Source organism: Oratosquilla oratoria, unplaced genomic scaffold, assembly GCF_046742065.1.
Source record: "Oratosquilla oratoria isolate Oo_2021 unplaced genomic scaffold, ASM4674206v1 SCAFFOLD45, whole genome shotgun sequence".
Classification (NCBI taxonomy): Eukaryota; Metazoa; Arthropoda; class Malacostraca; order Stomatopoda; family Squillidae; genus Oratosquilla; species Oratosquilla oratoria.
Genome location: NW_027467710.1, coordinates 7812759 through 7837318, shown reverse-complemented (window position 1 = coordinate 7837318; position 24560 = coordinate 7812759). Strand labels below are relative to the sequence as shown.

Here is a 24560-nt window from a genome sequence, read left to right as displayed (position 1 = left end):
ATATACTAATAATGACAAGTTTAGAATATATAAAGAAAATCTAGGAGTAATAATGAAAAAAATTAGAATATACTAATACTGACAACAAAAACAAGATTAGAAGGTATTTTTAAAGATAACAATGTGTAGTAATCATGAGAATTTTAGAATATACTAATAACAAAGTGTGTGAAAATACACAATATATTTATTGTGTACTAATAATGACAAATATAGAACATACCTATAACGACATGTTGAAAAGGAACTATTAATGATAACTTAAATGTGTACTAATAAAAACAAGTTTGGAATATATATTCTAAAGTTGTTTTTATTAGTACAGATTAAAGTTTAGTAGTGATAAGTTTTTAACGATAATGATAACTATAATTTGTAATAAGTTTAGAATATACTAATAATTACAAGTTAAAAGGATACTGTTAATGATTAGTGTATAAGGTACTATCAATAACTTTAATTTTCACTAATAATAAGTTTAGAACACACTAATAATGCCAGGTTTAGAAAATACTAATAATGATAACATTAATGTGTAATAAGTTTAGAATAGAATATACAATAAGTAATAATAATAGTAAAGTAATAATAATAATAAGTTTAGAATATACTAATAATTACAAGTTAAAAGGATACTGTTAATGATTAGTGTATAAGGTACTATTAGTAACTTTAATTTTCACTAATAATAAGTTTAGAACACACTAATAATGCCAGGTTTAGAAGATTAATAACTTTAATTTTCACTAATAATAAGTTTAGAACACACTAATAATGCCAGGTTTAGAAGATTATAGAAGATTATAGAACATGCTAATAATGATCATATTAAAGATACTATTAATGAGAACTTTAAAGTATACTATTAATGACAAGTTTAGAATATACCACTAATGAAAATTTAGAATATTTTATTAATGATAACTTTAAAGTGTACCAATAGTGGCAACCTTAGAATATGCAAGTACATGTTGAGAAAGTACTATTAATGATAACTCTAATATGTACTCATAATCACATGTTTAGAATATACTAATATCGATAAGTTTAGAAGGCACTATTAATGATAACTTTAATATGCACTAATAATGGCAATTGTAGAGGATACTGATAATAACAAATATTAGAAAATATTATGAAAGTTGAATATACTATTAATGACATGTTTAGAATATACTAGTTTAAATTATGATAATGACAAAGTTAGAATAATGGCAACTTTAGCATATTGCTAGGCTTATAATATACTAATGATAACGTCGTATTAATGATAAATTTCATATGATATATTATGACAAGTTTTCAACATACTAATAATAAGTTTAGATACATCACTGAAGACATATTTAGAATATACCAATATTGACATGTTTATAATATACGTATAATGAGAAGTCTAGAAAGTACTATTAATGATAACTTTAATGTGAACTAATAATGGAAAGTATAGAACACTCTAATGGTGACAGGTTTAAAAGGTACTATTAATGATATATTTGATGTGTACTAATAATGAAATAATTAGAATATTCTAGTAATGACAGGTTTAGAAGATACTATTAATGTTGATTAATATTGACGAGTTTAGAATATACTAAGAATTATTAGAATATACTAATAATGACATGTTTAGAATATACTAATGATGACAAGTTTAGAAGGTAATATTTGTGAAAACCCCAAAGTTTGCTAATAATAACAAATTTAGAAGTGTGCGATTAATGATAAATTTTATTTACACAAATAATGACAAATTTAGAAAGTGGTAATAATCGGTATTTTTAATGACTTTATTGTGTTGTCAAGATTAGAATATAATAGTAATAATCATTTTAATGTATATTGATATTGAGAAGATTTAAGATTCTCTTAGCAATATCTCTAACATGTACGATTAAAGAAGTTTTAGAATAATGACATTATGACAAGTTGAATGTGTCATAATGTCATATTCAAAAGTACAATTAATTGAAACTTTAATGTGTACTAATAATGAAAAGTTTAGAGTTTTTGAATAGTGACTAACAATAACAGGTTTAGAATACGCTAATAATGATTACTAATTAATGTTTGAATTATACTAATAATGACAAGTTGAAAAGGAATTATCAATGATAACTTTAATATGTTCTAGTAATGATAAGTTTAAAATATACGATTAATGACACTTTTTTAGGTACAACTAATAAAAACTTTAATGACAAGTTAAGATTATGGTATTAACGAGTGCTATTAATGACAAGTTTAGGATATACCAATAACGACAAGATCAGAAGATTCCTTTAATAATAACTTAAATATGTAGTAAGAGTGACAACTATAGAATATACAAGTTTATACAAATTTGGAAGCTACTTATAATGTGTACTAATTATGAAAGTTGAGAATATACTATTATGGGTAAGTTTGTAATATACTAATAATGACAAGTTTAGAAAGTACTGTTAATGGTAAGTTAACGTATAACGTAAGTTAATGTATATGGAACATACTAATAATAAGTTTACAAGATACTGTTGATGATAACTAATACTAATAATGATAGTTATAGAACATACTAATAATGATCAGATTAAGGATACTATTAATGATAATTTTAATTGTACTATTAATGACAAGTTTAAAATATACTAATAATGAAATTTAAAGAATATTCTATTAATGACAAGCTTAGAATATGAAAGTACTATTAATGATAACTAATAGTGACAAGCTTAGAATATGAAAGTACTATTAATGATAACTCTAATAAGGACAAGTTTAAAAGGTACTATTAATAATAACTTTAATATGCACTAATAATGGCAATCGTAGAGAATACTGATAATAACAAATATTATGAAAGTTTAGAATATACTATAATGTTTAGAAAGTTTAATGTATAGTAATGATGATACGTTAAGAATATACTTATAATGACGAGTTTAGGGCATACTAATAATAACAAGTTTACAAGATACTGTTAATGATAAATAATACTAATAATGATAATTATAGAACATACTAATAATGATCAGAATAAAGATACTATTAATGATAACTGTAATTGTACTATTAATGACAAGTTTAGAATATACTAATAATGAAATTTCAGAATATTCTATTAATGATAACTTTAAAGTGAAAGCTTAGTATATGAAAGATAATTACGTTTAGAAAGCACTACTAATGATAACTCATAATCACATGTTTAGAATATACTAATAAGGACAAGCGTAGAAGGTACTATTAATGATAACTTTAATATGCACTAATAATGGCAATTATAGACGATACTGATAATTACAAATATTAGAAGGTATCAAAGATAACTGTAATGTGTACTAATAATGACAAAGTTAGAATATACGAATAATGACAACTTTGGAAAGTGCTACCAATCATGTGTATTAATACTAACAAGTTTAGAATATGATAATAATGACAAGTTTAGAATAATGGAAACTTTAGAATACACTAATATTGTCATGTTTAGAATATGTTTAATGAACACTATAAATAATTTTTTTAGAACATTCAAATTAAGATGTGTTTAGAATATTCTAATGGTTAGAAAGTGATATCAATGATAACTTTATAAGGATAATTATATAATATACTAATAATGATCAGAATATTCTAATGGTTAGAAAGTGATATCAATGATAACTTTAATGTGTACTAATAAGGATAATTATAGAATATACTAATAATGATCAGATTAAAGATATTATTAATGATAACTTTAATGTGTACTATTAATGACAAGTTTAGAATGGTAATTTTAATGTGTTCTAATGTGTTCAAATAAGCATTTGGAAAATTCCTTTAATGATAGTTTAACATGTACTAATAAAAAAAATTAAAAGGTATTTTTTATCAAACAAGTTTACAATATACTAATGATGTCAAGTTAAGAAGGTAATATTGATAACAACGTTAATGTGTACTAATAACGACAAGTTTAGAAGATACTACTAATAATAACTTTAATATGTAGCAATAATAACAGGTTTATAATATAATAATAAAGAAAATATTAGAATACACTAATACTAGCAAGTTTGGATAAGTTTAATGTGTACTAATAATGACAAGTTTTACAATGACAAATTGAGAAGGTGCTATTAACTATAAATTTAACGAGTCCTAATAATGACAAAATTTTATATATACTAATAATCACAGATTTAGAATATACTTACAATGATATTTAGAATATGCTAAGATTGACAAGTTCAGAAGATACTGTTAATGGTAACTTTAATGTTTAGAAATAATGACAAGTGTGTAATATACTAATAACGATAAGTTTAGAAGGTTCTACTAATATTAACTTCTAAACTTTGACAAGTTATTGTTAATAACTTTTATGTGTACTTATAATCAGAAGTTTACAATATACTAATAATCAGAGGTTTAGAAGGTACAGGTATGTGTACTAATAATGAAAAGATTAGAATATACCAATAATTAAAAGTTTAAAAGGCACTGTTCAAGATAACTTTAATTTGTACTGATAATAAGCAAGTTTATAATATAAAGACAAGTCAAGAAGATAAATAATAAATTCAGTATATACTAATAGTAAAATACTAATAATAAAAAGTTTAGAATATGGTAATAACAACAAGTATAGAAGGTACTATTAATGATAACTTTAATGTGTTACAAGTTTAGAATATAGTGATAATGAGAAGTTTTTGGGGGAAAAATCCGACTGTCACTTCCACGTAGTGCTCCCTGGGTAACGCTAACGACAGCGGTAGACCACGACAGGCCTAGCTAGCCGGTGGCCTTACTATACAGCTCAAGTAACACAGATGATGCCTCGGACTGGATGGACCACACGGTAACGATCACGAAATGACACTGGACCTTCTTTAAGGAATACACGAATAGCAACCATCAATGCCACTACAATGAATGATAAGTTGGAAGAAGTCGTAGACATGATGACTGACAGAAAAATTGAAATAATGGGAATATGTGAAACCAGACTTCTTGGAGAGGGAACAAAAGTAATTCACAACAACTACCAGCTGATTTTCAAAGGAATGGATAATGAAAGAAAATACGGGGTGGCTTTTATTCTAACACCAACTATTGCAGAAAAAGTAGAGAACATTTTTTATATTAATGAAAGAATTCTAGCAATAACAATAAAAGTGGATGCAGAAAGAATAACTTTTGTGCAGGTATATGCACCTCACCAGGGAAGGCCTCAAGAAGAAAAAGTAGAATACTATACAAAACTACAAAGTACCCTGGATTCATGTGGAAATACTATCAAAGTTGTCATGGGAGACATGAATGCACATGTAGGAAGACAGAGGAATAATATAGAAAACGTCATCGGTGCACATGGTGTTGGAGAAAGAAATGATGAAGGAGAAAGACTGATAGATTTCTGCATAGGTCTGTGATGAATACCTTTTACCAGCATAGAGAAAGTCATAAATGGAGCTGGTATCGGTGGAATAGCGTAACTGGTGAATATACTGAAAAATCACTGATTGACTTTATGTTAACAACTAACAAGAAACTTTTCAAAGATGTCAAGAGCATACCATCGGTTTCCTTTGACTCGGATCATCGTTTAGTTCTTGCGAAACTAAACATTAGGAAGCCAAAGCCAATGAAAAAACTAGTCAGAGAAAGAATTAAATTAGAGAATCTAAAAGAACCAGAAAAGGCAAGATTATATAAGGAAAAGATTTCAGAAGTTTATCTGAGCGAGCCGGAAGAAACCAGAGACATTGAAGAAGAATGGATAGGCATGAAGGATAAAATTACAAAAATAGCAAAAGAGGTCCTGGAGACCAAGAAAATTAGTGGTGGGAGAAAAAAGAAAACTATATGGTGGACGGATGAAGAGTCAGTCTTTTAGAAGATGAATGAGAAGACGGACCCCAGAAAATAGATTGGAATACGAAACAGCAAGAAACGAAGCAGAGACAGTAAAAGCAAGAGCCAAGAGAGATTCTTGGAAGAAATTGGGAAAAGAGCTTGAAGAGGATCTGCTGGGAACTAGGAAGCTCATATATAGTTTGGCGAAGAGTTATAAAAGGGGCGAAGAAACAGTAGTAAATACAATTAAGAATAAAGACGGAGTGTAACTAACAGATGAGAACGAAGTAGATGAAAGGTGGAGAGAATATTTCTCAGAATTATTGAATCCTCAGGAATTAGACGATGAGTGTGAAAACACCAGCCTGAGACTAAACTACTACCACGAAATATCTATCGAAGAAACTAGAGTTGCCATCAGTAAAATGAAAAATGGAAAAAGTCCTGGATGCGATGGCATACCTGTAGAGCTGCTAAAAGGAAATGAAAACACAGTCGCGTGGCGAACGAGAATTTTCAATGTAGCTTGGTGTGAAGGTAGAGTACCAGAGGATTGGGGGAAAGCCATTATATGTAAAGTATCAAAGAAAGGCGACAAGTCAGAATGCAAAAATTGGAGAGGAATATCCTTATTATCACATGTGGAGAAGATATATGAAAGAATACTTGAAAGAAGGTTAAGAGCGACGGTAGAAGAAAAATTAGAGGAGGGACAACAGATGCAATTTTCTCCTTGAAAATGCTGATGGAGAAGAGATGGGAATGGGATCAACCAGTGTGTATAGCTTTTGTTGACTTAGAAAAAGCCTTTGACAGGCTACCAAGGAAGATGATTTGGGATACATTGGAAGATAGATTACTTGTTTGTTTGGGATACATTGTTTGGGATACATTGGAAGATAGATTACTTGTTCGAGCAATCAAAAATCTATATAGTAAATGTACCAGCGCTGTAAGAACACAAACTCGCGAGGATAACTGGTTTGATGTAAATTCTGGATGGGTTATATCCCCATTGCTTTTTGTACTTTTTATGGACAAATGTATGAAAAATTTGAGATCTGGAGAGGAAATTATTACATTGGCATACGCAGATGATATTGCACTGGTTGCAAACAACCCCATTGAACTTCAAAATGCATTAACTGCTTGGAACAGTGCATTGAAAAGAGTGAAAATTAAAATAAACACAAATAAAACAGAAGTAATGATGGTCGCAAGGCAAAAAGAAGAGATAGAAATATGGTTGGGAGGCGAAAAACTGAAATTAGTTGAAGAATTTAAATACCTAGGAGTAAAGATAGATGAAAGGTGTCAAAAGGAAAAAGAAATATTAAATAGAATACAGTGCCATACAAATAATTTAAGAACGCTATATCCATTGATGCGAGAAAAACTTATACCCAAGCAGGTTAAGATAACAATTTACAAAAATATTTTAAGACCAGTTCTAACATATGGGTCAGAAACATGGACATTGACAGAAAGGCTGAAAAGTAAGATACAAGCAGCAGAGATGAGAGTACTGCGAATAATAAAAGGTGTAACAAGGTGTGACAGAATAAGAAATGAAGAAATAAGAAGAGAGCTGGAAATAGAGCCAATATTAGAATATGTAGAGAAAAGCCAAAGATGGTTTGGCCACGTCATGAGGATGAATGAGCATCAGTACCCATTAAAATACTACCAGTGGCAGCCACAAGGAAAGCGTCCAACAGGAAGACCCAGGAAGAGATGGAGAGACGGTATCAGACAAGCCATAGAGTCAAGAGGAAGAACTATGGAAGAGGTGGAGAGTGTGCAGCTGTATGCTGATAGGGACTTGTGGAGGGACTTCGTGAGGCATCATCGCTGACAGGGCATCGCCCTACCTGGTGTATGGTGAGAAGGTGAGAAGATAAGAAGTTTAGAAGGTAGTATTATTTACAATTTCATAATGCACTAATAATGAAAAGTTTGGAAGATATTATTAATGATAACGTTAATGTGTACTAATAAATACAAATTTGGAATCTAATAATAATAACTTTAATGTGTTATCAAAATAAAAAGTTTGGAATATACTGATAATGAGAAGTTTAGAATAATTTAATAATGACAATTTTAGAATGTACTTGAATGTGTACTAGTAATAGTAACCTTAAAGTGAATTAATAATGACATATTTAGAGTATACTAATAATAAGTTTAGAATATACAAATAAAGACAGGGTAAGTACTATTGATGACAACTTTATTATATATCAACGATGAGATGCTTAGAATATACTAAAAATGACAGTTTAAAAGGAACTATTAATGATAACCGTTTAGTAATAATAACAAGTTTTGAATATACTAATAATGACAAGTTTAGAAAATACTATCAATGATAACAATGATACTAATAATGACAAGTTTAGAAAATACTATTAATTTAGAATGTACTAAAAGGTAATGACAACTTTAGAAGAATCTAATATCGACATGTTTAAGGGTAAGTACTATTGATGACAACTTTATTATATATCAACGATGAGATGCTTAGAATATACTAAAAATGACAGTTTAAAAGGAACTATTAATGATATCCGTTTAGTAATAATAACAAGTTTTGAATATACTAATAATGACAAGTTTAGAAAATACTATCAATGATAACTTTTCAATATACTAATAATGACAAGGTTAGAAAATACTATTAATTTAGAATGTACTAATACTGAAAGTAATAAAAGTAATAAAATGAAAAGATCCTATTAATGATAACTTAAATATGAATTAATAATGGCACGTAATAATGAGAAGTTTAGAAGGTACTGTTAATGAAATACAAGTAATAAAACGTTTAGAATAAAAGATAATGACAAGTTTAGAAGAATGTAATACTCACATGTTTAAAATATAGCAATAATGATAAGTTTAAAGGATCCTATTAATGATAACTTAAATATGTACAAATAATGACACGTAATAATGAGAAGTTTAGAAAGTACTGTTAATGAAAACTTTCATGTGTACTAATAATGAAAGTTTAGAATATGCTGATAATAACAAGTTGAGAAGTTACTATAACTGTTAACTATAATATAATAATAATGACAAGTTTATAAGGTACTATTAGTGATAAATCTAATGTGTTCTAAAAAAGACAAGCTTAGAATATACTAATATATAGGTTCTGAAGGCACTGTTAATGAGTGCTAATAATGAGAATTTTAGAATATACCAATAGTGATAAGTTTAGATGGTACTAATAAAAAAAACTTTAATTTGTTTTATTAATGAAAAGTTTATCATATAACGATAATAGCAAATTTTTAAAAATGAAAATTTCCTGTCTACTAATTATGATAAGTTTAGAATATACAAATAGTAACTTGTTTAGAAGGAACTATTACTGATAGCTATAAGGTATTCTAAAAATGACAAGTTACGATATACTAATAATGGCATGTTTAGAATATATCTACATTGAGAAGTTTAGAAGGTACTATTAATGAAAACTTTAATGTATAATAATAATGAAAAGTTTAGAATATACTAACAATGGCAAGTACTGAGAAGTTTAGAATGCAGTATTGATGATAACTTTAGTGTCTACATGATTAGAATATACTAATAATGACAAGCTTACAATGTACCATTAAGGAAAAATTTAATGTGTCCTAATAATGACAAATTTAAAAGTACTACTAATAGTAACTTTAATGTTTATTAATAATTAAGAATATATAAGTTTAGAAGGTGCTATCAGATATAACTTTAATATGAACAAATAAGGACAAGTTTAGAACATACTAATAATGACAAATTTAGACCGTTCTATGAATAAATAATGTCATGTTTAGAAGTTACTATTAATGATGACTTTAATGAGCACTAATAACATGTTTAGAATATACTAATAATGAGAAGTTTAGAAGGTACGATCAATTATAACTTTAAAGTACTAATAAGGAGAAGTTTAGAATGTACTAAATGACAGACTTAGACGGATCTACTAATGATATATTTAATTTGTACAAATCACAAATTTAATCACAAATCACAAATTTAAAATGTACTATTGATGACAAGGTTAGAATATTTTAAGAACGATAATTTTAAGAAGAGGTTTATAATATCCAAATAATGAAAAATTAGGAAGGTATTTTTAATGATAACTTTAATGTCTACTAACAATGACAAGTTTAGAATATAGTAATAATGACAAATTTAGAATATACTATTAATGATTACCTACATGTTTATAATATACTAATGATGTCAAGTTACTGTTAAGGTAGAAGGTACTGTTAACGTGTACTAATAATACTGGACTATACAAATAATGACAAGTATAGAAGATACTACTACTAATAGCTTTAATATGTATGGATAATGACAAGTTTATAAAATACTAATAAAGAAAAGTTAAAAAAACCAGCAATAAATGACATGTTTAGAAGATTATATTAATGATAACGTTAATGTGATTAATGATAACAATTTTAGAAGGTACTGAATTATATTAATAATGCAAAGTTTAGAAAATACTAATACTATCAATGATTTGTTTTGAATAAACTAACAATGTCATGTTTAGAAGACACTACTACTTTAACATGTACTAATACTCACAAGTTTAGAATACAGCAATAATGACAAGTTTAGAAAAATGATAAACTTTGGAATATATTAGTTTTGCCAAGTTTAGAATATACCAATAATGATAAGTATACGAGGTCCTAATAATGAAAAGTTTAGAAGGTATTTCTAATGATTACTTTAACATGTACTAATACTCACAAGTTTAGAATACAGCAATAATGACAAGTTTAGAAAAATGATAAACTTTGGAATATATTAGTTTTGCTAAGTTTAGAATATACCAATAATGATAAGTATACGAGGTCCTAATAGTATACTAGGTCCTAGTATAATAGGTCCTAATAATGTACTAATAATGAAAAGTTTAGAAGGTATTTCTAATGATTACTTTAATGTGTACTAATAATGACAAGTTAAGAATATACTGATAATGACAATTTTAGAATATACTATTAATGATTAATTTAATGTGTACTAATATGGCAAGTTTATACTATACTAATGATGTCAAGTTAAGAAGGTAATATTGATAATAACGTTAATGTGTACTGATAATGACAAGTTTAGAATATACTAATAATGATGTTTAGAAGGTACTCTAAACGTGTACTAATAATACAAGTTTGATACTAATAATAATAGTTTTAATATGTATCAATAACGACAAGTTTATATCATAAAAATAAAGAAAAGTTTAGAATACACAGTTTGGAAGGTGTTATGATTGATAAGTTTAATGTGTACTAATAATGAAAAGTTTATAATATACCAACAATAACGAATCAAGGTGTCCTAATAATGACAAAATTAGAATATACTAATAACGACATGTATAGAAGAAATGCACTAATAACCACAGGTTTAGAATGTATATACAATTAAAATAGATTCTAAACGAATCTACTAAGATTGACAGGTTTAGAAGATACTCCTCAAGATAACTTTGATGTGTAGAAATAATGACAAGTGTGGAATATACTAACAATGATAAGTTTAGAAGGTTCTAGTAATAATAACTTCATTTTGTACTAATAATGACAAGTTTAGCATATAAGTTTACAAGGTACTATTAATGATAACTTTAATGTGTATTAATAAGTACAAGTTTCGAACATATTAAGTTTAGAAATTACTAATAATGACAACTTTAGAAGTTAATATATATCATAACTTTAATTTGTACTAATAATGACCAGAACGTACTAATGACAAATTTAGAATGTACTATAAATGAAAACTTTGATGTCCTCTAATAACTAATGTTTGAAAAATACTAATATTGAAAAGTTTAAAGGCACTGTTAATGATAACTTTAATATGTACCAATAATCACAAGTTTACAATTTTGTAATAATGACAAGTTTTGGAGGTTATATTAATGATAACGTTAATACGTTTGAATCATATTAATAATGCAAAGTTTAGAAAATTCTTGTAATAGCAAATTTCAGAAGTTGTTATTAATGATAAATATAATACGTACTAATAATGATTAGTTTTGAATAACCTAACAATATCATGTTTAGAAGACACTGATAAATTGGTAACTTTAACATGTATCAATACTCACAAGTTTAGAATATACCAATAATGACAAGTTTAGAATAATGATAAATTATAGTTATCATTAATAGCAACTTCTACTATGCTATTGTTAGTATTTTCTAAACCTTGCATTATTACTACACATTAACGTTATCCTAAATGTAACCTTCTAAACATGTCATTACTAATAATATTCTAATTATGACAAGTTTAGAAGGTATTATTAATGATAATTTTAACGTGTTTCGAATATACTAATAATAACAAGTTTAGAAGGTACTATTGCATGATAACTTTAATGTGCACTAATTATGACAAATTTAGAATATGCTAGTAATGACAATTTTGTAATATTACGGTTAGATTTAATATGTGCTAATGTGGTAATAGTGACAAATTTAGAATACACTAAAAATAGCATTTTTGTAATATACAAAAGATAAGTTCAGAAGGTACCTTAATGACAACTTTTAGAAAGTACTATTAATGATAACTTTAATGTGTACTAACATAAACAAAGTACTATTTACTAATAAATGTAAGTTTAAAAGGTACTATAATTAATAACGTTAACTTGTACTAATAAAGACAAGCTTAGAATATACTAATAATGCGAAGTTTAGAAGGTACTATTAAGGATAACTTTAATGTCTACTAATAGTGGTAAGATTAGTATATACTATTAATGTGAAGTTTCGAAAGCACTATTAGAGATAAATCTATTTGAAATGATAATGAAAAGTTTAGAATATGACAAGTTTACATGTTAATAAAAAATTGATTTATAACAAAATGGGAAATTGACAAAAAACGTATAGTGTTTAACAGGTACTATTAATAAAATCTTTAATGTGTACTAATAATTACTTAAATGAGTACTAATAGTGAAAAGTTTACAAAATACTAGTAATGACATGATAATGATAATTTTAATATGCACATGTTTAGAATATACTAAGAATAACATGTACAATTTTAGAAGGTATTATCAATAATAGCTTTATGACAAGTTTACAATATACTTTTAATGCAAGGCACAGTTAATGATAACTTTTATGTGTACTAATAATGGAAAGATTAAAAGATACTAATAATGGCAAGTTTGTAATATACTAATAATGACTTGTTTTAAAGATATATTAATGATGCATTTAACTTTGACAAGTTTAGAAGGTATTATTAATAATAACTTTAATGTGCACTAATAATCAGAGGTTTAGAAGGTACAGGTATGTGTACTAATAATGGAAAGATTAGAATGTACCAATAATTACAAGTTTAAAGAGTACTGTTCAAGACAACTTTAATTTGTACTAATAATAAGTAAGTTTGTAATACACTAATAAAGACAAGTTTAGAATGCACTCTAATGAATTTAATGTGTACTAATGATAAAAAGTTTAGAATATGGTAATGATAACAATTTTAGAAGGTACTATTGAGATCTTTAATGTGTACTAATAGTGACAAGTTTAGAATATAGTAATAATGAGAAATTTAGAAGGCACTATCATTGACAACTTTAGAATGCACTAATAATGAAAAGTTTGGAAAATATTATCAATGATAACGTTAATGTTATACTAATAAATACAAACAAATAAAAAACTACAATATATATATATATATATATATATATATATATATATGTGTGTGTTCTGAAAATGAAAAGTTAAAAGTTTAGAATATACCAATAGGTTTAGAATAAGCTAATAATGACAATTTTAGAATGTACTTTTAACGATAACTTTAATGTGTACTAGTAATGACAGGTTAAAGGTACTATTAATAGTAACTTTAAAGTGAACTAATAATGACATATTTAGAGTATACTAATATTAAGTTTAGGATATACAAATAAATGCCGGGTAGGTACTATTAATGGTAACTTTAATGTGTAACAATAATGAGATGGCTAGAATATACTGTAAATGACAATTTTATAAAGAACTATTAATGATAAGTTTAGTAATAATGACAAGTTTAGAATATACTATTAATGATAACTTTAGAGTGTACTAATACTGTAGAGTTTATAATATACAAATAATAAAAAATTAGGAATAAAAATAATGACAAGTTTAGAAGAAACTAATATTGACATGTTTAAAATATAGCAATAACTATCATTTTAAAAGATCCTATTAAATGATATCTTTAATGTATACTAATAATGGCACGCAATAATAAGAAGTTTAGAAGGTACTGTTAAGTTTAGAATATACTAATAATAACAAGTTGAGATGTTACTATAATTGTTAACTATAATATGTGCTAATAATGAATTTAGAATATACTAATAATAATAAGTTTAGAAGGTACTAATAACATTAATATGAACTAATAATGACAAGTTTAGAATATACAAAGAAAATTCAGAAGGTACTATAAGAAGTGATAATGAAAAAAATAGAATATACAAGTTTAGAATATAACAATAAAAACAAGATTAGAAGGTATTTTTAAAGATACCATTAATGCGTACTAATAATGAGAATTTTAGAATATACTATTAATGAAGGGTGTGAAAATACAATTTATATATTTATTGTGTACTAATAATGACTAATATAGAATATACTTATGACGACAGGTTGTAAAGGAACTGTTAATGATAACTTTAATGTGTACTAATAAAAACAAGTTTAGAATATATTTTAGCAGTGACCATTTTTTTTAACGATAATGATAACTTTAATGTGTAATAATATTGACAAGTTTAGAATATACTAATAATTAAAAGTTAAAAGGGTACTTGTATTGATTAGTGTAGAAGCTACTATTAACGACTTTAATTTTCATTAAAAATAAGTTTAGTTTTAGAAAATACTAATATAAACAAGATGAGTAGGTACTATTAATGATAGATTTAATGTGTACTAATAATGTCAAACCTGGAATATAGTAATAATGAAAAGATTAGAAGATACTATTAATAATGACAAGTTTTGAATATACTACTTTAAATAATATTAATAATGACAACTTTAACATATATTGCCAAGTTTAGAATATACTAATAATGATATACTTAATATAAACTATTAATGGCAAGTTTTGAACATACTAATAATGACAAGTTTAGAATATTCCAATGTAGACATGTTTAGAATATACGTATAATGAGAAATTTGGAAAGTATTATTAATGATAATTTTAATGTGTACTAATAATGAAATGTATAGAACATTCTAATGAAGACAAGTTTAAAAGGTACTATTAATGATATCTTTGATGTGTACTAAATAATGACACGTTTAGAATATTCCGATAATGATGCTATTAATGATAACTAATAATGACGAGTTTAGAATATACTAAAAATTACAAACCTAAAGGATACTGTTAGTGATAAGTTTGGAAGGTACTATTAATGACTTTAATTTTTACTATTGATAAGTTTAGAACATAATAATAATGACAAGTTTAGAATGTTTAGAATATACTAGTTTAAACTTTAACATATACTAATATTGCCAAGTTTAGAATATACTAATAATGCTAACTTTAGAACGTCCTATTAATGATAAAATTGATATGAAGTATTAATGACAAGTAAGATAAAATTGATATGAAGTATTAATGGCAAGTTTAGAATATACCAATGAAGACACGTTTAGAATATACAGAAGTTTAGAAAGTACTATTAATGATAACTTTAATGTGTACTAATAATGAAAAGTATAAAACATTCTAATGATGACAAGTTTGAAAGGTACTATTAATGATATCTTTGATGTGTACTTACAATGACAAGTTTACAATGACAGGTTTAGAAGATACTACAAAATTAACTAATAATGACGAGTTTAGAAGGTACTATTAATTACTTTATTTTTTACTAATGATAAGTTTACAACATACTAATAATGTCAAGTTTTGAATGTACTAATAAAAACAAGATTAGAAGGTACTTTTAATGATAAATTTAATGTGTACTAATAATGGCAAATTTGAAATATAATAATGATAATAATTAGGATATACTGTTAATGATAAGTTTACTAATAATAACAACGAGTTTTGAATATACTAATAATAATATGTTCAGAATATACTAGTTTGAATTATAATAATAATGACAAGGTTAGAATAATGACAACATTAACATATACTAAAATTGCCAGACTTAGAATATACTAATGATAACGTCATATTAATGATAAATTTGGTATGAACTAACAATGACAAGTTAACATACTAATAATGAGAAGTTTAGGACACATTTAGAATATACCAATATTGACATGTTTAGAATATACGTATAATGAGAAGTCTAGAAAGTACTATTAATGATAACTTTAATGTGTACTAATAATGAAAAGTATAGAACACTAATGGGGACAGGTTTAAAGGGTATTATTAATTATATCTTATAATGACAAGTTTAGAACACTATAATAATGACAGATTTAGAAGATAGTATTTAGAATACTATTTAGAATAATTATTAGAATATACTAATAATGACATGTTTAGAATATACTAATGATGACAAGTTTAGAAGGTAATATTTATGATAACTTCAATGTTTACTAATAATAACAAATTTAGAATATACTAATAATAAGAAGTGTGCGATTAATGATAAATTTTATTTGCACAAATAATGTCAAATTTAGAATGTGGTAATAATCGGTACTTTTGATCATTTTATTGTGTTGTAATAATGTCAAGATTAGAATATAATAGTAATAATAACTTTAATGTATATTGATACTGACAAGATTAAGATTCTCTTAGCAATATCTTTAACGTGTACTACTAAAGAAAGTTTAGAATATACTAATGATTACAAGTTTAATGTGTCATAATGTCATATTTAAAAGGTACAATTAATTGAAACTTTAATGTGTACTAATAAGGAAAAGTTTAGAGTTTTTGAATAATGACTAATAATAACAAGTTTAGAATACACTAATAATGATTACTAATTAATGTTTGAATTATACTAATAATGACAAGTTGAAAAGGAATTATCAATGATAACTTTAATATGTTCTAGTAATGACAAGTTTAGAATATACGATTAATGACACTTTTAGGTACTTCTAATAAAAACTTTAATGTGTACTAATAATGACAAATTAAGATTATGGTATTAATGATAATTTTTAGTTTAGGATATACCAATAACAACAAAATCAGAAGATTCTTTTAATAGTAACTTAAATATGTACTAAGAATGACAACTTTAGAATATACAAGGTTATACAAGTTTGAGGCTACTATTAATGATTGTTAATGTTAGAAAACTCACAATGTCTGCCGGCCTTACGAGAAAAGTCTAGCGGGTTCAAATCAAAAAGGTATGGCGTCGATTCTGTTTATTTGCTTACAAAAACAAGATATTTCAAAGATGGTAAATAATTACCTTCTTTCCTTGGATCCAAATAAATGTACAAACATAATCATATCAAAAATATATAGCAGACCATTATAATGATAATGGTAGTATTAATCAAATCTAACCAATTCAAAACAAGTAAATATAGAAATGGCGGGAAGCAGACGACAGACCACCTAGCAAGGCGACTTAGTGATGGTCGTATCTTTAACATACTCCCCACCATAGGAGCATTCAATCTCCTATTAAACTAGACAATCACAATCAAATCAAGTAACAATAAGAATGAGTCCTATACATAGAGTCCTTGATAAAATATAAGGCTGACTCAATTCTCAAACTCAGGTCTTACAAATCAAGCAGAACACGGGGCTTAACTACCCGTCCACTCCGAGAGGTTTTCACCTTTTCAAGACTTTCCACATCCTCATCCCTTGCAACATCCTTCTCATCGGGCATAGAACACTCTAAGGGGTTTGCAATATCTTCTTTAACACTGTTCGTTTCAAAACAACTTTCCAGATCATGCAATTTCTGGACAGGCCTACAAAAAATTCCCTTGGCAGTTTTGACATTGACGCACCTAACTATACCGTCCCTACCAGGGAGTAAGTCAATAATCACACCTAAAGGCCAACTCATTCTAGGTACATTATCTTCTCTTAACAACACAACAGAACCCTTCTTCAAGTTACAATTGGGTTTGGATCCCTTCACTGTTGGAGGTAAATTTCTCAAATAGTCATCACTCCACATTTTCCAGAATCTGTCGAGTTGCCTTTCTCGAACATGTTCTCTTTCATTTAAGTCTTTATGGCTAACAACACCCAAATGCTCATCAGAAATATGAGGTTGAAATCCAGCTACTCGACCAATCAGAAAATGTGAGGGTGTCAAAGGGTTCTTTGCATCATAATCATCACTTACATATGTCAGAGGTCTTGAATTGATACAAGCCTCTACTTCAAACAAGGTTGTTTCAAGCTCACATTTAGTCAAGCATCTAGTGCCAAGACGTTTCTTCAATGCAGATTTAACTGACCTCACAAGTCGTTCCCACCAGCCTCCCCACCATGGGGATCTGGGAGCAATGAACTTCCACTCGGGACTCAAGACACTAAAGTATTGCTGAAGAGCTTTGGCAACACTTTTAAAGGTCTTAGCATTATCTGAATACACCACTGATGGAAGTCCACGCCTGGCAGAAAATCTGTGTAGTACTAAAAGACAATCAGGCACTGAAAGTGAGTCTGTTAACTCTAAATGAACAGATCTTGTAACAGCACAAGTGAACAACAAAAAATACAATTTCTGATATAGTTGATCAACTGCAAACAAGGGACCCGCGTAGTCCAATCCAGTTATTGCAAAGGGGAAGGTAGATTTAATCCTCAATTCTGGCAAAGGAGGGGGTGACTGACTACATGGTCTAGAATCAAATCTCTTGCAAGCAACACATTCTCTACAAACTCTTTTGGCCACTTGTCTTAATCCAATTATCCAGTAAGAATTTCTAATGGTGGACATGAGGGTGTGAACACCAGCATGTTTCAAAAGGTTATGCTGAAACTGTACTATAAGTTTGGCCACATGACAATTAGGAATTATAATGGGGTGCTTGCTGTCATAACTTAAGTCAGAATACTGAAGTCTACCTTTGACTCTCAGCAATCCATTAGAATCTAGAAAGGGGTCATATCTTATCAGGGAAGAAATTCTAGGAATGGGTTTCCCTTGAGACAAAGCATTTCTTTCATTCTCATAACTTTCTTTCTGAACACAGACTAAAATATTGTCCTTTGCTTTGATCAACTCCTCATAAGTGAGAGGGCCAGAATTTTTTGTGCCATCAGGTTTGCAATTATTAATGAACCTCTTAACCCAAGCAACAATATTCATAACTTTGCTAAATTCACTATATCTACTAAAGTCAAATACAGATGTGGCTTTCTCATTAACAGTCAAGGCTGTTTCCTCTCCCTTACTCTCTTTACAGGTGTGAGCCAAAATGTGTGTCTCATCATCAATATTAGCTCCAGCATGGAAACATGAGGAACTAGATAACCAATTGGGACCCCCGAGCCACATGTTATTTGAAATTAGTTGATCAGCCAAAAGACCTCGGGTCATCAAATCAGCGGGGTTGCCTTTACCAGGGCAATGGAACCAATTGCTTGGAGATGTTAATGTTTGAATTTCAGTTACTCTGTTAGCAACAAACATCTTCCACCTATTAGGATTACCTTTTATCCAAGACAGAGCAACTTTAGAATCTGTCCAGCAAACTAATCTTACACAATTATTCAAACGTAGGGCAGATTTTACAAAATGACTGAGACGAGCACTCAACAAGGCTCCAAGAAGTTCCAGCCTGGGTAACGTAACCCGTTTGATGGGAGCAACCTTTGTCCTAGCCATAACAAATGATACATGAAACTCCTTATCTGATTTAGGTATACGTAGATATACACAGCTACCATAACCTTTTTCAGAAGCATCACTGAAAGCATGTACCTCTAATCCTACTAATGAACTTAAAGATGAATCTGGGTAATAACATCTTTGGATTTCAAATGTCTTAATACTTTGAATACCATCAATCCACAGCTGACATTTCAGCTGCAAGTCATGTGATAGGATTTCATCCCATCCAAGTCCTAGACGCCAAATTTCCTGTAACAGTATTTTAGCATACATGGTGTAAGGACTTATTAAACCAAGTGGGTCAAACAGTCGAGCAATCAAACTCAATAAGTTCCTCTTTGTGAAATTCAAATCAAAGTTACAATCCAAATTAAGTCCCTTGAATGAAAACACATCCTTAGAGGCTTTCCAATGCATCTGATAATATACTCTGAGCTTCAAGAAACATTGTATTGGCTTCTTCAACAGTATCTGCTCCTGAGAGCCAATCATCCACATACAAGTTTTCCTGAAGCTCTTGCACTGTCACTGAAACAGGATATGAATTCAAATGATGTCTAATAGTGGCATTCAGTAAAAATGGACTACTGGTGTTACCAAAGGGTACCCTTACAAACCTCATTACACGTAAGGATTGTCCGCACTGCCACAAAAACCTATGAACATCCTGATCTGAGCGCTGAACTCTGATCTGCAAAAAAGCTTTGGTTATGTCAGCAGTCAAGCCAATTTTCCATCTTCGGAATCTTAGTAATATTTCAACTAGATCTGGGATTAGTGAAGGCCCAGATTCCAAACAGTCATTCAAAGAAACACCATTAGATCCCACTGCTGAAGCATCAAACACAGGCCTAATTTTTGAGGAAACACATTCCTTAATTACAGGTCTATGAGGCAGATAGTAAATGGGATAGGGGCCTTCCATTTCAGATTGAGGTACTTCTTCTATGATATTACTGTCCTCATAACTCTTGAGAACTTTATCATATTCAATTCTTAAACTAGGGTTCCTTTCAAACTTAGAGTTAAGCGTAGCTAACCTCTTCCTTGCTCCAGTCTCATTTTTAAGCAGACTCAATTTAGAAACATCACTTTTCCAAGGAAGAGCAACCTCATACCTGCCATCAACAAACTTAACTGAATCCTCAAATTTATCTAACACTGGGTCTTTGGGAGGCTTATCCCTCCCAGCACATATTCCAATACTTTCAAGGCTCCAAAATTCATGGAGCTCAGATTCATTAACAGGTTTAGCAGTACTTATACATAACATCTGGTGAAATACATTTTCTTCTTGGGTTTTCATACAAGAACCAGACAATATCCAACCAAACAAAGACTCAAAGGCTACTAAATCTTCACATCTTATAAAGTTCTCTGGGGAAACAAAACGCCAGTAATTATCCACACCAATCAGTATATCCAAAGTGAGGTCACGATCACTTCCATAGTCATCAGCTAACTGTAGATGTGAAAGGGACCGCAAAACATCAGAGGGAATCCTTTGACGGCTTAAGGGTGGGCAAATGGTCTCAACTTCGACCGCTAATATTGAGTGAGGATGACCCTGAGTGTCAATCACTTTCACATCATATACATTCCGTTCTTTTCTATTTTGTGATTTCTTATTCCCAAAGGTTGAGTATGAAGTGTACTTAGATGTAACTCACTTAGGTTTGATTCTTCTAACAATATCATGGCTCACATAAGTAGTGTCTGCCCCTAAATCAAACATAACAATAGCATCAACAGATTTCCCATCATTAGTTAGAGTCTTGATCTTAGCAGTTTGCAAAACAGTGGACCTTTTAACTCTCTGGTCATGAGAGATGCCAACATGCTCAACAGTACCACTACCAGTATTGACTGTATTATTAACTTGTTCACTGGGGGTGTGGGCGACACCCTGTCTACTTGGTGAATTATTAATGACACAAATTGTTTTGCCTGTTCTGCAAAACAACACATTGTGATAACCGGAGCACTGCGCACACTTCACTTTTCCTCTACAGTCCTTGGACATATGTCCTCTGACGAGGCACTTAAAACAAAGTCCTAAGGATTTCACTTTCTCTTCACGTCTAAGGATATCCAATCTCAATATCTGATTGCACTTTTCAGACTTGTGTCTTTTGTGACAAAAAAAACACACTGTTGTAATCCTTCTTCAGCTGACGTCTGCAAGGCTGAAGCCGAACTAACTTTTCTTCTTTCGATATCTTGTGGTGCGTTGCTCTTCTCCATGGACAAATCCTTAAAAATTTCCAATCGTTCACGACGCTGGATCTCTGTTTGCAGAAACTTCATCAGCCATTCTACATCGCCTTCTCGTCCAGCACTTTCCCTCGACCATTCCAGACGAATGTCCTGTGGTAGGCGAGCTACAATGATAGGAGTCAACACCATGCCATACTGGTTGCCGCTGAATCAAAGGGTTTCCAAACTTCTTATATGCCGCAACAATTGGTCTCGTAACTTCCATATGGAGTCACACTGATTAGCTCCTTTAGCTCTAGACGTCAAAGAAGCGTTCATTAAGCCCGACACATGGGCGAATACGATTCTTTCAGTGCTGCCAAATCTTTCTTTGAGTAGATCACATGCTATCTTATAATTTGCAGCGGTAAGCGCCAAACCTTGAATGACAGAAAGTGCCTCTCCTCGAAGGAGGGACTGCAAGTATGAGAACTTGCTTATAACAGGCAAGTCACTCTGGTCAACCAGAGCTTCAAAGCGGTCCCAGAAGGGTTGCCACTCTATAGCTTCGCCAGCATATTTAGGGAGCTCTAAACTAGGTAACCTAACCTCTGATCTATCCTTAGAAGAAACGGAGATAGAATCACTTACAACATTGGCAGTCATATCCTTCAGGTGCTTGGCAGCCTTTGCTCTAATTTTCCTGGCAGATCTTTGAAACTTGTCAGTTTCATCCATATCTGACTCTAATTTGTCAGAGTTCAATTCCAACTCCACTGCCGTCTGGTGCTTCTCAAGATCTGCAAGCCTGCGGTCAAATATACAAATAGCAGCTTCTAATAATTCGAGGCTGGTAGCGTCATCACTCATTAAACCTTCTAATTCGTTGACGCTTCGTGTCACCCAGCCTTTGGCTGACGCTCTCTTTTTCTTTGCTTCTTGTAAATTGGCAGACATCGTGTCTAAGCTTAAAACGGGTTAACCTTATTCTTAAAGGGCTTAGATAGGGTTTCCCGGGTCTGGGCACCAAATTGTTAATGTTAGAAAACTCACAATGTCTGCCGGCCTTACGAGAAAAGTCGAGCGGGTTCAAATCAAAAAGGTATGGCGTCGATTCTGTTTATTTGCTTACAAAAACAAGATATTTCAAAGATGGTAAATAATTACCTTCTTTCCTTGGATCCAAATAAATGTACAAACATAATCATATCAAAAATATATAGCAGACCATTATAATGATAATGGTAGTATTAATCAAATCTAACCAATTCAAAACAAGTAAATATAGAAATGGCGGGAAGCAGACGACAGACCACCTAGCAAGGCGACTTAGTGATGGTCGTATATTTAACAATGATAACATTAATGTGTACTTTGAGAATATAATATTATGGGTAAGTTTATAACATACTAATAATTACAAGTTTAGAAAGTACTATTAATGGTAAGTTTAATGTATAGTGATTATGATACGTTAAGAATATACTTATAATGACAAGTATAGAAGATACTAATAATGACAAGTTACAAGATACTCTTAATATTAACTAATACTAATAATGATGATTATAGAACATGCTAATAATGATCATATTAAATATACTATTAATGAGAACTTTAAAGTGTACTATTAATGACAAGTTTAGAATATACTGATAATGAAATTTTAGAATATTCTATTAATGATAACTTTAAAGTGTACCAATAGTGGCCAACCTTAGAATGAAAGTACATGTTGAGAAAGTACTATTAATGATAACTAATATAAACTCATAATCACATGTTTAGAATATACTAATAACGACAAGTTTAGAAGGTACTATTAATGATAACTTTAATATGCACTAATGATCGCAATTGTAGAGGATACTACTGATAATAACAAATATTAGAAAATATTATGAAAGTTGAAAATACACTATTATGGTTAAGTTTATAATATTACAAGTATATTCTAAACTTGTGATTGTTGGTACACATTAAAGTTATTATCAAAAGAACCATCAAAACTTGTTATAATTAGTATGTTCGAAACTTGTCTTTATCAACCCATATTAAAGTTATATACTAAAATTGTCATTATAAGTACACAAAATTGTCATTATAAGTACACATTAAAGTTGTCATTATAAGTACACATTAAAGTTGTTATTAATAGTACCTTATAAACTTGTCGTTAGTCTTGTCATTAAAGTTATAACCAATAGTATGCTCTTAATTTGTCATTAATCGTATATTCTAAACTTGTCATGATCAGAACATATTAAAGTTATCATTGATAGTACCTTTTCAATTGATATTGTAAACTTGTCAGTCTTGGGAAAATCTAAAATCATCATTATTAGTAAACATTAAAGTTATCATTAATAGTATCTTCTAAACCTGTCATTATTGGAGTATTCTAGACTTGTCATTATTAGTATATTCTAAACTTACTAGTACACATTAAATATAAACTTACTAGTAAACTAAATATATCATTAGTAGTATCTTTAAACTTGTCATTATTATTTATCATTTATAGTACTTTCTAAACTTCTCATTATTGGTATATTCTAAACATGTCAATATTAGTATATTCTAAACATGTCTTCATTGGTATACACTAAACTTATCATTATTTGTATATTCTAAACACGTCATTATT

General features: G+C 29.1%; 4 protein-coding genes across 4 annotated transcripts in view; 1 reads left to right on the top strand and 3 right to left on the bottom strand.

The window, feature by feature from the left end:
* Positions 1-17641: 17641 nt before the first annotated feature.
* On the bottom strand, positions 17642-19990 carry LOC143023229 (uncharacterized). Its single transcript, XM_076181749.1, has one exon. The coding sequence runs from the start codon at positions 19988-19990 to the stop codon at positions 17642-17644; it is 2349 nt and encodes a 782-aa protein (XP_076037864.1).
* A 124-nt stretch (positions 19991-20114) lies between these two features.
* On the bottom strand, positions 20115-22123 carry LOC143023227 (uncharacterized). The gene is made up of 3 exons (XM_076181748.1): positions 21894-22123; positions 21423-21669; positions 20115-21179 (listed from the first exon to the last, which is right to left on the bottom strand). The coding sequence occupies exons 1-3, from the start codon at positions 22121-22123 to the stop codon at positions 20115-20117; spliced, it is 1542 nt and encodes a 513-aa protein (XP_076037863.1).
* Positions 22124-22144: 21 nt separating this feature from the next.
* On the bottom strand, positions 22145-22870 carry LOC143023226 (uncharacterized). The gene has a single exon (XM_076181747.1). The coding sequence runs from the start codon at positions 22868-22870 to the stop codon at positions 22145-22147; it is 726 nt and encodes a 241-aa protein (XP_076037862.1).
* A 433-nt stretch (positions 22871-23303) lies between these two features.
* The window catches only part of LOC143023225 (uncharacterized), a 113931-nt gene continuing 112674 nt past the window's right edge, over positions 23304-24560 (top strand). The window contains exon 1 of the mRNA XM_076181746.1: positions 23304-23307. Coding sequence (XP_076037861.1) covers positions 23304-23307 — 4 coding nt within the window. The remainder of the gene's footprint in view (positions 23308-24560) is intronic.